This window comes from Salvelinus alpinus, chromosome 6, assembly GCF_045679555.1.
Source record: "Salvelinus alpinus chromosome 6, SLU_Salpinus.1, whole genome shotgun sequence".
Classification (NCBI taxonomy): domain Eukaryota; kingdom Metazoa; phylum Chordata; class Actinopteri; order Salmoniformes; family Salmonidae; genus Salvelinus; species Salvelinus alpinus.
Window position 1 is genome coordinate 57192538 of NC_092091.1, and position 17223 is coordinate 57209760.

General features: G+C 43.4%; 1 protein-coding gene and 1 non-coding gene across 2 annotated transcripts; one reads left to right on the top strand and one right to left on the bottom strand.

Moving 5' to 3' along the window:
- Positions 1 to 6012: 6012 nt before the first annotated feature.
- On the bottom strand, positions 6013 to 13073 carry LOC139578970 (G-protein coupled receptor 83-like). The gene is made up of 4 exons (XM_071407133.1): positions 12538 to 13073; positions 12061 to 12186; positions 11206 to 11339; positions 6013 to 10818 (listed from the first exon to the last, which is right to left on the bottom strand). Exons 1-4 carry the CDS (start codon positions 13021 to 13023, stop codon positions 10116 to 10118), a joined length of 1449 nt encoding a protein of 482 aa, XP_071263234.1. The 5' UTR covers positions 13024 to 13073; the 3' UTR covers positions 6013 to 10115.
- Positions 7736 to 7811, top strand: trnat-ugu (transfer RNA threonine (anticodon UGU)). The gene has a single exon. It is a non-coding gene; the product is annotated as a tRNA-Thr (tRNA).
- Positions 13074 to 17223: the final 4150 nt, after the last annotated feature.

Genomic DNA, 17223 nt, shown 5'->3' on the forward strand with positions numbered 1-17223 from the left:
TGTGGGAGCGTATGTTTTTGGTTTCCCATATATTTCCTGACCGTTAACACGGAACGAAACGTTCTGAGAATGATAGTGAAAATTTCACCTGTTCTGGTAATGTTAATTTTTAGTTTGAATGGGGATTCTGAGAACGTTTCTCTATGGTTACCTGAACGTTTTGATAATGGAAATGATAGGTTATTTGAAGGTAATTAAATAACATTCAATAATACTTTTAATAACACTTCGGGCTTAGTACATTGTTTTGAACTCTAAGCACATATAGGACACATGGACATTCATTTGCTTTGGCATTAATCATGAAAAACATTTATTTTTTATGGTGGCATGTTGTCAGTGACATTCAAACCTTCTGGTCTCTTTCATTGGAATTAGTCCACTGCGCCACCAGGATGGAGCTACCATGCCAAGTGTTTGTCATTCATACAAAGCTGTTCATTTTTGTCTATTCAAACGGACCCCATTTCAAAGGAAACAAACACTCATTAAGATCACATGTGGGAAATTAGTGGGCGTGGCCAACACACCCCAACACACCTAACAAGATAGAGGCTGGAGAGAGTTTTGTTGATGCTAAGAGCGGAATATACATGTTTTTAAATAATATTCTTAGAACGTTCTTTGAATGTTACTAATGTTTTGTTGTGGTTTTAATGGTAAGTTTTCTTAACGTTCTGAGAACATGACTTTAAATAGAACCATGAGGAAACTGTGAAGAAAACCATTATGCAGAACTCCCAAAATTCACACAGAAGAACATTTGTTTCATAACGTTCTCTGAACATTTTGAGAACATTACTTGAAGTAGATCCACGAGGAAACCTGTAGGAAAGGTTATGGGAAGGTTGTATCCAAAATAACAATAGAACAACCACGCTCTTACCAAGCTCCAAGAAACACATGGTTCTCAGAACCACTGGGTAAGCACTGTAACTGCATTTTGAGGAGGACTTTTTCAGATTACAATTCAAACAGAAACTGAAATTGTCTCCAACAAGCACAATGTGTGAATCCAAATTTGGAATAGATTGTGCATAGCAGCCTAGCAGGCATTGTAAATGTCAGTACACTTGTTCGTCACGGCAGGATTAAAATCACATTTTTCATAAACACCTCCGTTTCCTGAAAGTGTCATTTGATTACGAAGGGGCAGAGAAGGTTAATCAACATTCCTTTGGGACTTGCTTGAGGTCATCAGACAGATGTCAGCATATTTGTGCTTCTTTGATGCCACATTTCAATCTTTCAGGTGTTTCGTGTGCCGTACATGAAATGCCCTGCACTCAGTCATGTAACTGACCTTGGACCGCACGTTCCCTCGACACAATGACCCCCCACTCTCATGAATAGTAGCAGAGTTGGAGTTCAGAAAGATTGGCTACACACACACACACACACACATACACACACACACAGACTCTTAATGGAAGAAGAAAGGGAGTTCAGAAATAATAGTGCACAAAACCATACCGTTGTCTATGAATCACACCAACCCATCGTTGTCGCATACTTTAATGGCTTTTGAAAAGAGAAAATGTTAAAGGGGTTGGACAAGGGGGGTGGATAATAACATATTGACCAAATGTTAACGGAGCAATCAGCCAGTCACAATCCATTACTAAAGAGCTTAACCAGAGCAGAAACTTTACTCAAACCCTTTGGCAATACCGTCCCACACATGCAAGCATCTGCACACACTCACTCACGCACACACAAACACAATCTGGCTGGTGCACAGCTGACCATGTAAAGTAAAAATATACATTTTACACTTTTGTAAAGAAGAACAGGACTTTGAATCACTTACATGTGATACTATGAACACAGACACATCAATAGCACAATAATCGGTGGAGAATCATAATTCATTAACAAATTGCTACATATCTCAAAAGGAAAGTGCAGTCTTTTATGAGAAAGGCGTATACACGGCAAAAATATGTGAACTATGAGTTAAGGCAATGGATCTCAGAAAGTACAGATCGAGAGAGGGAGAATTCACAATTAAGATCCCACATCACATTTACATCACAAGAACATCATATTACAGATGCTCATGCCTGATGTTAGCACCAACTCACACTATACCCTAGCGTCAACGTTCAAAACAAGAACAACTTCCATGAAACCAAACATTAACACAAACATGTAGCTATTCCCTCCGCAAGGCAATCAAACAAGCTAAGCGTTAGTATAGAGACAAAGTAGAGTTGCAATTCAACGGCTCAGACACGAGAGGTATGTGGCAGGGTCTACAGTCAATCACGGACTATAAAAGGAAAGTCAGCCCCGTCGCGGAACAGGATGTTCTGCTCCCAGACAGACTAAACAACTTCTTTGCTTGCTTTCGTGACAATACAGTGCCACTGACACGGCCCGCTACCAAAACTTGCGGGCTCTCCTTCACTGCAGCCGACGTGAGCAAAACATTTAAACGTGTCAACCCTCGCAAGGCTGCAGGCCCAGACGGCATCCCCAGCCGCGTCCTCAGATCATGCGCAGACCAGCTGACTGGTGTGTTTACGGACATATTCAATCAATCTTTATCCCAGTCTGCTGTCCACACATGCTTCAAGGGGGCCACCATTGTTCCTGTACCCAAGAAAGCTAAGGTAACTGAGCTAAATGACTACCGCCCCGTAGCACTCACTTCAGTCATCATGAAGTGCTTTGAGAGACTAGTCAAGGATCAGATCACCTCCACCTTACCTGACACCCTAGACCTACTCCAATTTGCTTACCGCCCCAATAGGTCCACAGACGACGCAATCGCAATCACACTGCACACTGCCCTAACCCATCTGGACAAGAGGAATACCTATGTGAGAATGCTGTTCATCGACTACAGCTCAGCATTTAACACCATAGTACCCTCCAAACTCGTCATCAAGCTCGAGACCCTTGGTCTCAACCCCGCCCTGTGCAACTGGGTCCTGGACTTCCTGACGGTCTGCCCCCAGGTGGGGAGGGTAGGTAACAACATCTCCACCCCGCTGATCCTCAATACTGGGACCCCACAAGGGTGTGTTCTCAGCCCTCTTCTGTACTCCCTGTTCACACACGACTGCGTGGCCATGCACGCCTCCAACTAAATCATCAAGTTTGCAGACGACACTGCAGTGGTAGGCTTGATTACCAACAACGACGAGACGGCCTACAGGGAGCAGGTGAGGGCCCTCGGAGTGTGGTGTCAGGAAAATAACCTCACACTCAATGTCAACAAAACAAAGGAGATGATCGTGGACTTCAGGAAACAGCAGAGGGAGCACCCCCCTATCCACATCGACGGGACAGTAGTGGAGAGGGTAGAAAGTTTTAAGTTCCTCGGTGTACACATCACGGACAAACGGAAATGGTCCAACCACACAGACAGCGTTGTGAAGAAGGCGCAGCAGCGCCTCTTCAACCTCAGGAGGCTGATGAAATTCGGCTTGTCACCAAAAACACTCACAACCTTTTACAGATGTACAATCGAGAGCATGCTGTTGGGCTGTATCACCGCCGGGTACGGCAACTGCTCCGCACATAACCGTAAGGCTCTCCAGAGGGTAGTGAGGTCTGCACAACGTGTCACCGGGGGCAAACTACCTGACCTCCAGGACACCTACACCACCCGATGTCACAGGAAGGCCAAAAAGATCATCAAGGACAACAACCACCCGAGCCACTGCCTGTTCACCCCGCTATCATCCAGAAGGCGAGGCCGAGAGACTGAAAAACAGCTTCTATCTCAAGGCCATCAGACTGTTAAACAGCCATCACTAACATTGAGTGGCTGCTGCCAACATACTGACTCAACTCCAGCCACTTTAATAATGGAAAAATGTAAGCAATAAATGTATCACTAGCCACTTTAAACAATGCCACTTTTATATGTTTACATACCCTACATTACTCATCTCATATGTATATACTGTACTCTATACCATCCACTGCATCTTGCCTATGCCATTCGGCCATCACTCATTCATATATTTTTTTATGTACATATTCTTATTCATTCCTTTACACTTGTGTGTATAAGGTAATTGTTGTGAAATTGTTAGGTTAGATTACTCGTTGGATACTACTGCATTGTCGGAACTAGAAGCACAAGCATTTCGCTGCACTCGCATTAACATCTGCTAACCATGTGTATGTGACCAATAAAATTTGATTTGATTTGATGCTCACACTTCACCCTGTTTGATTTGATGCTCACACTTCACCCGGTCCGCTCAACCTTCAAATGAATTAAGAACAAAACATTAACACAGACATATACAAATCTGTAATTCAAATGACCATCAGGTCTTGGTGGAAACGCTACTTGTTTTCTTTCACATACATTGGGTGTTCTTGATTTCGCTGCCCTACAATAGAATAGTCCCAAAAGTGCAAACCCCACCCACCTGGTGCTCCTGGTCAGCTAAATAAAATGGATACAAAGTATTTAAAACAAAACAAATAAAATTGTATCCAAGGTCTGGCTACCAGTACCATCAACAGTATTACAGAAGCCTTTGAGTGACTCATCTTGTCCACCAGCCGGCTCTCTCTGTAATTGAGCCTGCGGACGAGGTTAATGAGTGCCTAATTTCCAACAAGTGAACACATATGTAGCATATAACCAGTAGCCTTCTCATAGACAGTTTCCCAAATGGCACCCTGTTCTACTTTAGTGCACTGCTTTTGACCAGGCCTATAGGGTCCCTTCCGTCAAGTATAGTTTCCCACTTTCTTCTTTCCCACAGTCCTGAACTCAATCACTTCTTAAAGTTACAGCCCAGCAACCAAATGAATGCTTGAGATTGTATTTTGAGAAGCAGCTGGATTTAGTCATTAATAATGATAACACTTTTCTTCTTTTTTTTTTGCAGAATGTTTTCAGTGTGATTTGAATCTATGAACTTCTGCTTTCTACCCATGGAATTAGTCAACTATGGGACAAGGATGGAGCTACCATACCATGTTTTTGTAACTCATACAAAGCTTGTCATTTTAGTCTATTCAAACGTACCCTATTTCAAAGGAAACAAGCACTCATTAAGTTTAGATGTGCCCAATTAGTGGGCACGGCCAACAAACCTCAACACACCTAACAAGATATAGGCTGGAGAGAGTTTTGTTGATGCTAAGAACGGAATGTATATGTTTTTAAATAATATACTTAGAATGTCATTTGAATGTTACTAATGTTTTGTTGTGGTTTTAATGGTAAGTTTTCTTAACGTTCTAAGAACATGACTTTAAATAGAACCATGAGGAAATTGGACAAAAAGGTCACGCTGGAGTACCAAAATTCCCACAGAAGAACATTTGTTTCTTAACGTTCTCTGAACATTTTGAGAACATTACTTGAAGTAGATCCACGAGGAAACCTGTAGGAAAGGTTATGGGAAGGTTGTATCCAAAATAACCATAGAACAACCACGCTCTTACCAAGCTCCAAGAAACACATGGTTCTCAGAACCACTGGGTAAGCACTGTAACTGCATTTTGAGGAGGACTTGTTCGGAATACAATTCAAACAGAAACTGAAATTGACCCCGCAACCACAATATGTGAATCCAAATTTGGAATAGATTGTGCATAGCATTGTAAATGTCAGTACACTTGTTCGTCACGGCAGGACTAAAATCAAATTTTTCATAAACACCTCCGTATCCTGAAAGTGTCATTTGATTACGAAGGGGCAGAGAAGGTTAATCAACATTCCTTTGGGACTTGCTTGAGGTCATCAGACAGATGGCACCTTATTTGTGCTTCTTTGATGTCTCATTTCCATCTTTCAGGTGTTTCATGTGCCGTACATGAAATGCTCTGCACTCAGTCATGTAACTGACCTTGGACCTCACGTTCCCTCGACACAATGACCCCCCACTCTCATGAATAGTAGCAGATTTGGAGTTCAGAAAGATTGGCTACACACACACACACACACACACAGACTCTTAATGGAAGAAGAAAGGGAGTTCAGAAATAATAGTGCACAAAACCATACCGTTGTCTATGAATCACACCAACCCATCGTTGTCGCATACTTTAATGGATTTTGAAAAGAGAAAGAGTTCAAACCAACAAGGGGGTTGGATAAGGAACATATTGACCAATTGTTCGGTTAACAATCAGCCAGTTATAATCCACTATTAAAGAGCTAAACCAGAACAGAAACTTTACACAAACCCTCTGGCAATACCATCCCACACATTCAAGCATGTGCGCGCACTCACGGATACACACAAATTCGCACACGCATACACAATCTGGCTGGTGCAGGGCCGACCATGTAAAGTAAAAATATACATTTTACACTTTTGTAAAGAAGAACAGGACTTTGAATCACTTATATCTAATTCTACAAACACACATCTATAACACAATATTTGGTGGAGAATTCTAATTCATTAACAAATTGATAAATATCGCAAATGGAAAGTACAGCCTTTTATGAGAAAGGCGTGTACACAGCAAAAATATGTGCACTATGAGTTAAGGCAATGGATCTCAGAAAGCACAGAGAGATGGAGAATTCACAATTCAGATCCCACATCACATTTACATCACAAAACCATCATATTACAGATGCCCATGCCTGACGTTACCACCAACTCACACGATACCCTAGCGTCAACGTTCAAAACATTCAAAACAAGAACAACTTCCTCGAAACCAAACATTAACACAAGCATGTTCAACTGTCAGGTTTAAACCACCATCATTATCATCTGTACACGTGAACATCATGTCACAGATGCTCACACTTTTACCTGGTTCGCTCAACATTCAAATGAATTAAGAAGTAAACATTGACACAGACATGTGCAAATCTGTCATTCATATCACTATCAGGTCTTGGTGAAAACGCTGCTTGTTTTCTTTCACATACTTTAGACGCACTTGATTTACAATAGAATAGTCCCAAATGTGTAAACCTCACCCACCTGGCACTCCTGGTCAGCTAAATAAAATGGATACAAAGTATTTAAAAGAAAACAAATAAAATTGTATCCAAGGTCTGGTTACCAGTACCATCAACAGTATTACAGAACCCTCGGATGAGTGACTCATCTTGTCCACCAGCCGGCTCTCTCTGTAATTGAGCCTGCGAACGAGGTTACTCAGTGCCTAATTTCCAACAAGCTAATGCATAATATAACCAGTACCCTTCTCATTATAGAAAGTGTCTGTCACGTCCTGACCTTAGTTCCTTTTTTATGTCTCTATTTTGGTTTGGTCAGGGCGTGAGTTGGGGTGGGCATTCTATGTTTTTCATTCTATGTTTTGTTCTGTGTGTTGTATTTCTATGTGTTTGGCCTGGTATGGTTCCCAATCAGAGGCAGCTGTCAATCGTTGTCTCTGATTGAGAACCATACTTAGGTAGCCTGTTCCCACCTGTGTTTGTGGGTAGTTGTTTCCTGTTTTGTGTTGTGTCACCTTGCAGGACTGTTTTGATTTTCGTTGTTTCACTTTTGTTATTTTGTATTCAGTGTTCAGTTGTAATAAATTTAACATGGACACGTACCACGCTGCATTTTGGTCCGATCTTTCCTATTCCTCGTCCGAAGAAGATCATGATCGTGACAGTATCCCAAATAGCACCCTGTTCTACTTTAGTGCACTACTTTTGACCAGGCCTATAGGGTTCCTTCCGTCAAGTATAGTTTACCACTTTTTTCTTTCATATATTTATCCAACTGAAAGCACATATATATATATTGATTTAATTAGGCAAGTCAGTTAAGAACCAACTGGCCCCGTGTGGCTCAGTTGGTAGAGCATGGCGCTTGTAACGCCAGGGTTGTGGGTTCGATTCCCACGGGGGGCCAGTACAAAAAAAACTATGAATGTATGTACTTGTAAGTCGCTCTGGATAAGAGTGTCTGCTAAATGACGTAAATGTAAAATGTAAGAACAAATTCTTATTTACAATGACGGCCAAAACCCAGACAACGCTGGGCCAATTGTGCGCCGCCCTATGTGACTCCCAATCACAGCCAGATCTGATACAGCCTGGATTCAAACCAGGGACTGTAATGATGCCTCTTGCATTGAGATGCAGTGCCTTAGACCACTGCACCACTCGGGAGCCCATTTATACATTTATGCTCTGGTACTTTGGCAACTAGTATTTTTTAAAGTATTTTTTTTTTTACCTTCCGCTTTGGGCTGGATGTGTCAATATGTATACATACAGTACATAAATAATCTATGAGCAGAATTATTTTATGTCAATTAGCCACGAAATCCTTAGTTTGAAAGGGACTGTTTTCTGGAAGCTGTGCGGCGGCATTTTCCCTACATTTACCCCCACGTGGGCCAGCCCTCTAGCAGTTTCCGGCCAATGAGCTTCAGCCCCTCGCCATTTGAGTGACAGCTAGTAAGAATCACACACAGCAGAGCGAGAGACAGCAATGGCGCGGTGCACATATCTGCGCAATTTCCGGGGACCACAAAAGGGCCGGAGAATATCTTTAATAGCTATCACCATGTGTGCAGCCAGCTGTCCATGTTTCAATTTGTATCTTATACAGGGACTGCCAGCAGATTTAGGGTGGAAATGTCTGCGGTAAAAGATCTTCACCCCACCTCCATTACTTCATCCCTGTCGACGAGCATATTGAGTATACACCTTCCGTCAAGTACAGCTTTCCTCTTTCCCCCGGTCCTGAACTCTATCAGATCTCAAAGGTTCGGTCTGTTACTTTCGTTCACAGTCAATGGTTAAAAGCGCTGCCCCGCCACGTGTTTGTAAACTTCAGGAGTGGATCTCGGCAAATGTACAGAACCTGCTACGGAGTTACTGAAATTCTGTGGGTCACCTTCAGTTACATTTGCCGAGCGAGGCCCAACGCCACAGTATAAAAACGTGCAGGGATAGCACTTCCGACTGGAAGTGAAAGTTACAGATTGTTCCGTCAAACTCTAGCTCCATCAGCCCCTCGCCTTCCTGCAACTCCCCGACAGCAGCAGTGAAACTCGGGGAGGGGAATGTGGCACTCACAGTCTTCATCCTCACTGGTTAGATAGTTCTGTCTTCAACAACAATGAAATAAAAAGCTGGCAGGGACACACCACAACACTTAATAATCTGTGTGCAGTGGGCGATCGGTGGGAATGAAGACCATATCATTTTTTTAGGAACGCATTATGGAGTAAACAGCAGCTGTTGAAATGACAAAATTCCAAGGTGTTGTCACTGCCTTTTGATGTCCAATGTCGGATATAATTAGGATATAACTATCTGTGAATTATTTAGAAAGCGAGGCAAAATAGACAGAACAAAAAGAGAGGCAGAGAAGTTTTGCAGGTTGTGGTGCAATGCGCTCCCGAGACAAAGCAGAACTGTCTATGCCGCGACAATACTGTTCTGCTAATATATACTGAGTGTACGAAACATTAAGGACACCTGCTCTTTCCCTGGCATAGACTGACCAGGTGAATCCAGGTGAAAGCTATGATCCCCTTATTGATGTCACTTGTTAAATCCACTTAATTCGATGTAGATGAAAGGGAGGAGACGTTAAAGAAGGATGTTTAAGCCATGAGACAATTGAGAAATTAATTGTGTGTCTGCCATTCAGTGCCTTTGAACAAGGTATGGTAGTACACACAGTTTCCCGTGTGTATCAAGAATGTTCCACCACCCAAAGGACATCCAGCCAACTTGACACAACTGTGGGAAGCATTGGAGTCAACATGGGCCAGCATCCCTGTTGAACGCTTTCGACACCTTGTAGAGTCCATGCCCCGACGAACTGAGGCTGTTCGGAAGGCAAAAGGGGGGGGGGGTGTAAACTCAATATTAGAAAGGTGTCCTTAAATGTTTTGTACACTCAGTGTATACAGTATATGCTAACAGAGTAGTTGCTGGTTTGGGCGTTGCATTTGTTGCTAGACCTCCCCAACCCCTACTCCTATCCATGTGAGACATTTCTTCCTGAAGGTGGCGCTGTCATGAAAGTTTAAAGATCTCACATTTCCTGTTCAAGAGCCCCCACTGTCTTTGGCTAACAACGTAGTCCTTCAACAGGACTCACCACCAAATGCAGCAACTTTACACATCTTTAATTGTCAAAAAAACACTCAATCATTCACTCAATCCCAACCCAAATGCCTTCTGGTAGTTGTAGTTAACTGACAGCTACTATAGGCTCCACCGATAAGATGTCTGTTTTACTGGCATGTCTAGCGGAGAAAAGGACATGCCTGTCTTTAGGAGGCTGGTGAGAGGACGAGGAGTGGCTTGGTCGAGAAGAGGCGTGGCTCGGGTGTGAAGAGGCGTGACTCGGCCGAAAACCGGTGCGGCTCTCCGGCCAGGCGGCTCTGTGGCAGGGTGCGCAGGAGGGCGGAGCCACCAGCACCGGCCCCACCCCTCCACGCCCCCTCCTCTGGCACATGCCCAATAGCAGCCTTAGCTCCTGGCGGAAGGCAGGGTTCAGACAACAGTAAATGAAGGGATTGTAACACGTTGAGCTCATCGCCAGCCAATGAAAACAGAAATACAAGGCATTGGATGACTGAATGGCCTGGCTGGAGAGAAGCACCACGTAACAGTTCAGAGGGAACCAGCATACCGCGAACACCCCAACAACCGCCAACAACATAGCCAGGGTGCGCCGCCGCTTCCGCCGCTGCACAGCGAACTGCGCAGTGGTGGTGTCCCCGATAGTGTTACGGCGCCACAGGCGGCGTGCCACGGTTGAGTAGGCGGCGGTGATGATGAGGAGGGGTAGGACGTAGAGGAGGATGAAGGTGAGGAGGTCGATGTACTGCCAGTAGACGTCAGAGGGCTCGGGGAAGTCGGGGACACAAAGGCTGCGCACCTTCTCCTTACTGAGAGAGGGGGGGGGGGGTGAAGAGGAGAGAGAAGGGAGAGGGAGTGAGAAGGAGGGGAAGATGGGGGAGAGTGAGAAGGAGAATGAAAGGAGGGTGAGAGAGGAGAACGAGAGAGAGCCTATAACCAGCTATGAGTATAGCACAGGGAAGAATACACTCATGAAAAGTCAACAAGAGAAACAGCAACAATATTGGAAACCCCAAAACAAAACGTCTAATGAGAAATGTAGTGAGAGGGAGAGTGAGAGAGGCTGGAGGGAAGAGAGACGTGTGAGAGAATAATACCTTGTGGGTATTGTGTACACAAAGGTGGTGTTTGGTTGATCAATATAGTGTGTGTGTGTGTGTGTGTGTGTGCGCGTGTGTGTGTGTGTGTGTGGGTACCTGTACACGAAGGTTAGGAGCTTCTGGTAGATAGCATGAGGCAAGGAGAAGCAGCTGGCCAGGACCCAGATGAGAATCACACACACAACGCCGCGAGTCGGGGACATGCGGGGCCTCAGAGGGTGGAGAATGACCTGCACGCAGTGTTTTTTTTCAGGCCGCATTATACACACCAGGCCGCACTCATTCTCCAAGACACACACTCCGTTACACACACCTGCTGCTATTCTCTGTTACACACTCCTTCCTCCCTTACAAGCCACACTTTTGGTTTGGGAAAAAAATCATACTCAAACTCAGCTTGAGCTCTGTAGCTCATTGATACATAGTAGACTCATATCCAAAACAACTCTATGTAAAACAACTTATTGTGAAAACCATCAAATATGAATTATATTGAAAGGATAGACTACAGCAGACGCCAGAAAATAACATACTTGTCCCTATAGCTTGGAAGCTGTCCCTCAAACTATGACCATAAACCAATAAATGTATGTTACATCAATTGTCATGCTCCATTGAAATGGACCTATCCCTACAAAATGTATTTCTATGTGGACACAACAACAGATTAGTGGCTTTTGTTGCCTGTATCAAACTGTCAGCCTGGTGATTGGTGACTCACTGGTAACAAGCTGACAATTAGTGAGTCTATTTGATACACCTCTTGAGCTAAGGCAGCATTGCCGCGTGGACAGTTCCCCTTTGCGCTTTCGAGTGCTAACGCTTGACCCACTTTCCTAACAGCTTTCCTTTACAGATTTTAATTTGACTAGACTAAGCAAACTGCAACACTTTAATTAGACGAAGCACATACACGACATTCACGAATTGTATGCATGACTGTTAGCCTACCTGGCGTCTGTCCAGCGCGATTGCCGTGAGAGTGAGTGTGGATACGTGTAGGGAGCAGTACTGGACGAACCGGCTGATGTGACACATACCCTTCCCGAACCCCCAGCTGCTGTTCACAAAGCGAACCTGAGGGAGACCACACAGGCATGTTGTCGAGGGCGTTTTTTACTGGCATGATGGAGTGATGAAAGGCTGGAGCTTTCCTATCCATACGCGTAATAGATTGATTTAACACTGACAGATCACCCTCACTCTCATTATCCAAACCATTTGTGAATAATTGGTTAAAAGGGATTTAAAACCTATTCCTTCTTCCCCTTCCTGAGATAACCACTGATCTACCATGATGAAAAAGGTAACAGTAAAATATTACATTTTTATACCGCAAGAATCTCAAAGACGCTCTTAAAACAACAAAAGATCGAAGATGTGTGCGTGTAGTCATATGTGATGCTTGTGCCTGTGTGCGAATCGCACCAAAGTAAAGGGCATGTTGAGCAGCGTGATGAGAATGTCTGCCACCGCGAGGTTAATGATGAACAGGCTCGTGGCGGAGTGCATCCGCTTGTTCTTGATCACCACGTGACACACCAGCGTGTTTCCGAACAGCGAGATGACAATGATGACAGAGTAAGCCACGACCAGTAAGGATTTCACGGTCCCGTTCTGGGACTCTCCCCCGTAGCGCTTTTTACCCGCCATGGAGCGCCAGTCCGCGAGCGTGCCCTCGTCCAGGTCCAGCGAGAAGACATTTGTCCGGTTGGACGTGTACGGGTCTGACAGGTTCAACAGCCCTTCTGCATCCACAAATAGAACCCCGCCGATAACGGTTGAGTTGTTGTATTCCCGTGCCCCCAACCCGTAGGGGTTGGCGGCCAAATAGGTGAGGGACAGCCACAGACACGCACCTCGCATGTCTGCGGGTGATTGGGACTTCCAATCACCGGACTTCCTCGAGCGCATAAGTAGCGGCGCGAGGAGAGGGGGACATTGCTTTCTCTGTGCAGATACTGGAGGAGATGTAATGCGCGCGATGTGTTGGCTGCACTTTTAAACTGGTGCTGCATGCGCGCGCAGTGTGTGTGTGTGTGTGTGTGTCAGATATTAGCGGCTCAACGCTTGTTTGTTCACGCTGAGAGAGAAGAGAAACGAAGCATTGAGATAGAGTGAGAGAGGTGGGGGGAAGTGGGACTGAAGGAAGAGAGAGAGATCAAAGTATGAACGCTTACATGTTTACTTTTACAATGATCGATGAGGTACAGCAAGCAGTGTTCTGTGACTCTTTGTTGCTCATGGTCTGATAAAACAGCTCTAGCTCTTTCACCTTTCACCGCCGATGCGGAATTGTGGTCGATTGAGAGACATCCAATGCAACAACAACAAATATCTCTAGTTCAAACTGACAGATTTATATGGGGATTGTTATATTATTCTAATTCAATTTCCGCGGTGCGCGGACATCGACTCTAGGGGGGGTTTAAGATGGTTGCGGGATTTCTGCCCTCCTCTCCTGATCGTGTAACTTGATTACTAAGGGAGAGAGAAGGTTCATTTCCTTTCCTTGCAGTGACTGAAGGGCCAGGTTAGTCTCTGTCTCTCGCGCGCGCGCTCATTTCAATTTCAATTCAAATGAATTTATTGGCATGGGAAACATAGATAAACAAAAGTGAAATAAACAATCAAAAATGAACGGTAAACATTAAACTCACAAAAGTTTCAAAGGAATAGAGACATGTCAAATGTCATAATAGGGCTATATACAGTGTGTAAATAGTTCAAGTACAAAAGGGAAAATAAATAAACATAAATATGGGTTGTATTTACAATGGTGTTTGTTCTTCACTGGTTGCCCTTGTAGCAACAGGTCACAAATATTGCTGCTGCGATGGCTCACTGTGGTATTTCACCCAATATATATGGGAGTTTATCAAAATTTGATTTGTTTTCGAATTCTTTGTGGGTCTGTGTAATCTGAGGGAAATGTGTCTAATATGGTCATACATTTGGCAGGAGGTTTGGAAGTGCAGCTCAGTTTCCACCTCTCTCTCTCGCTCGCTTGTTGGAAAGATTCTGAATTATTAAAATGCAATTTCATTAAAATTCAAAGCACCCCTTGGCAGAGAACTTGATAGCTAATCGCAATTAAATCAGCAAGATTAATTGGCCACCCATTTATTATGATTGAGACAGCCCACCCACACACGCACGTAAACTGTTAAACATCGTCTTTCAGAGAGCCGGATTCTATGGCAGGGATCATCAATTAGATTCAGCCACGGGAGGATTTTTTCTTTGAGCAGATGGTCAGGGAGCCGGAACATAATTACAAATAATTTGGAGACTGCAAATTGACCGCAAGAAGCCCAAACAGATTTGACTAAAACATAATAATGTCAAACCTTGCTTACACGTGCAGTATACTATCACATACACTGAGTACACAAAACATTAGGAACACCTTCCTAATACTGAGTTGCACCCCCCTTTGCCCTCAGAACAGCCCCAATTTGTTGGGACATGGACTCTACAATGTGTACAAAGCATTCCACAGGGATGTTGGTCCATGTTAATTCCAATGCTTCACCCATTTGTGTCAAGTTGGCTAGATATCCTTTGGATGGTGGACCATTCTTGATACACACAGGAAACTGTTGAGTATGAAAAACACAGCACCGTTACAGTTAAACAATCCTTATTTAACCGGGTCTACACTGATTGAAGTGGATTCAACAAGTGACATCAATAAGGAATCATAGCTTTCACCTGGATTCACCCGGTCAGTCTGTTTTGCTGTTGTTTTTACAACCTTTCATGTCCAAAAAAAGGTTCATAAAACGTATTTATCTGCCTGTAAACTCTGCATGCTTTTCAAGTCTTGGTGGTAGAAAAACGTAAAATATTATCGGTTGACTTCAGGTTTAGCCTACTTCACATGATGGTTATTATATCAATATTTGCACATAAATGTGTTTCCACTGCAATTGTTGCATAATCTGTTTCACCAACCAGGTTTCCATCCAACCTTTTTATTCAAGTAAATTACATGTCGGATTAACAAGGTGGGATATTTTGTGTCAGGCAAATTTGTTATGCGTAAAATGTCATTGGAAATGCTTTTATTCGCAAATAATGATATAAAAACCATCATATCTAAGTAAACTTGAAGTCACGCGATGACATGTTGTATGACTCGTCAGGAATTAAAGTTTATTTGGATACAGATTAAATAAATTATGATGAACTTCACAGGGTATTGAAAGTGCAAGGTAATGAGCTTGATGCTGCTTTCCAATAAATATCGAGGGTCTTATTCTGGTGACATGATCATCGATGCTTGGCTGCCATTTGACAAATTAAAAATAATCTCGCTCTTTAGTCCCTAATAATCTCATCATGTAGACCAGGGGTAGGCCTACTCAACTCTCTGGTCTAAATCAGTCCCAAATTTGAAGGGAACAATGAAAAAATGTAGTGGCACTGGCTTCGAGGTCCAGAGTTGAGCTTGAGGGATGTAGGCTATATGTGCGCTCTAGCCAACAGCACTGTATTTTCGCGCTGTTGGCTAGAGCGTACATGCCAATACCGGAGTGGACACACTCGCTATATAACACAAACATTTGTTTTGTGAGAAAACCATCAGTAGAGTTGAAAATGCGATGGAAACCCATTTAACATATATATTTTTAATTCGGTACATTGAAATGTAAACACAACATTTATTTTTATGTGCACAGTCTTTTATCTTCAACAAGTCACTTTGATGGAAACATGTTTGGTGGGAAAATACGAATATTTTTTTTAATGCGGATTTGAGAATATTCGCATGAAAATCTGTCGCCAATTGGATGGAAACCTAGCTGCCAATGCGATTTTTCCCCCAACCCTTTCCTCACAATTATCTCTTCTTTTGCCATTTTAACATTTTACCAACAAATTTGCTGTTTCATTCAGGCCAGTCATTCGTTTTCTTATGCGTCAAGTAAAGTTCATCAGCATGAAATGTTTGGATGGAAACTTGGTTAGAAGCTAGGTTTCCATCTAATTGGCAACAGATTTTCATGCGATTATTCGCAAATCTGCATAAAAACAATATGCGCATTTTCCCACCGAAGATGTGTTTCCATCAAATTGACTTGTTGCAGATAACAGGCTGTGGATGATGAAGTAGTGCACATAAAAATACCTTTTGCGGTTAAATTTCCATGTACCGAATACAAAATACAAGTTAAATGGGACATCACATTTTCAACTCTACTGATAGAAAATTTGCGTTATATAGGTAGTGTGCCCACTGGTATTGACACGTGCGCTCTAGCCAACAGCTCGCAGATACAGTGCAGGTATAGCCTACATCAGGGATGGGCAACTGGTAGCTCCCCTTTTGAATGCCCCCTGGCTGCTTCCCTTTAGAAGTGCCATTTCGGACGCACGAATTGACATTAATCACCTAAAGGGTAAACACGTGGGGATAAAAGCGGAGGATTACTGAAAACGCCTGTGCAGGGAAAATTGAAAAAGTAGGCAATGCGAAGGTGTGACGCACGACTGCGCGGCATTCAATTCACGCCCAGAAAAGCAAAGGCTCAATTAGACCTGGAATAAATGTTAACCTAATTATGTAAATTATACGACTGACAGCAGTAGTCATAAGTGTGTGCGTGTGTGTGCGTGCGTGCGTATGCGTGTGTGCGCTAAGAGAGAGTATGTGTGCATGTGTGTAGAGGTGTGTGTTTATCGAGGGGACTGAGGTGAACTGCGTCACATGCAATTTTCTCCTGCTCTGAGAAATGTAATTTCAGCCAGAGATACTTAATTAGAGAATCAGAGATAGACATAATAACCACAGCGGGACTGTATAAACTAAGCCACCCAGGGGTGGACTAAGCCACCCAGGGGTGGAATTTCAGCCACACCAGCCTTTTATCAGGCACTGCAGGAATATCTACCCAAGGGAGGCTGTGCACTTCAGTTGTGGGTGGAATATTATTTGCTTTCTTTCAATACATTTGTTGTGCTTGTTTTGGCTTACCTGATGTGCTGGGTGGGCAGGCTTTGCTCTTTTTTGGACTACTCAATTTGTTGCATTACACCAGGCAATCTAAGATAAGCTCGACAAATGTATTTAGAAGACAGCAACCAGTGATTTCTGTACTTCCTATGTTT

Bases quoted from the DNA above. Each gene is read 5' to 3' on its own strand.
- LOC139578970 (XM_071407133.1), bottom strand. From the start codon at position 13,023: ATGCGCTCGAGGAAGTCCGGTGATTGGAAGTCCCAATCACCCGCAGAC. The intron at 12,187-12,537 runs GTGCGATTCGCA...GGTCTCCCTCAG, and splicing joins TCAACATGCCCTTTACTTTG to GTTCGCTTTGTGAACAGCAG. The intron at 11,340-12,060 runs GTAGGCTAACAG...CACTGCGTGCAG, and splicing joins TCGCGCTGGACAGACGCCAG to GTCATTCTCCACCCTCTGAG.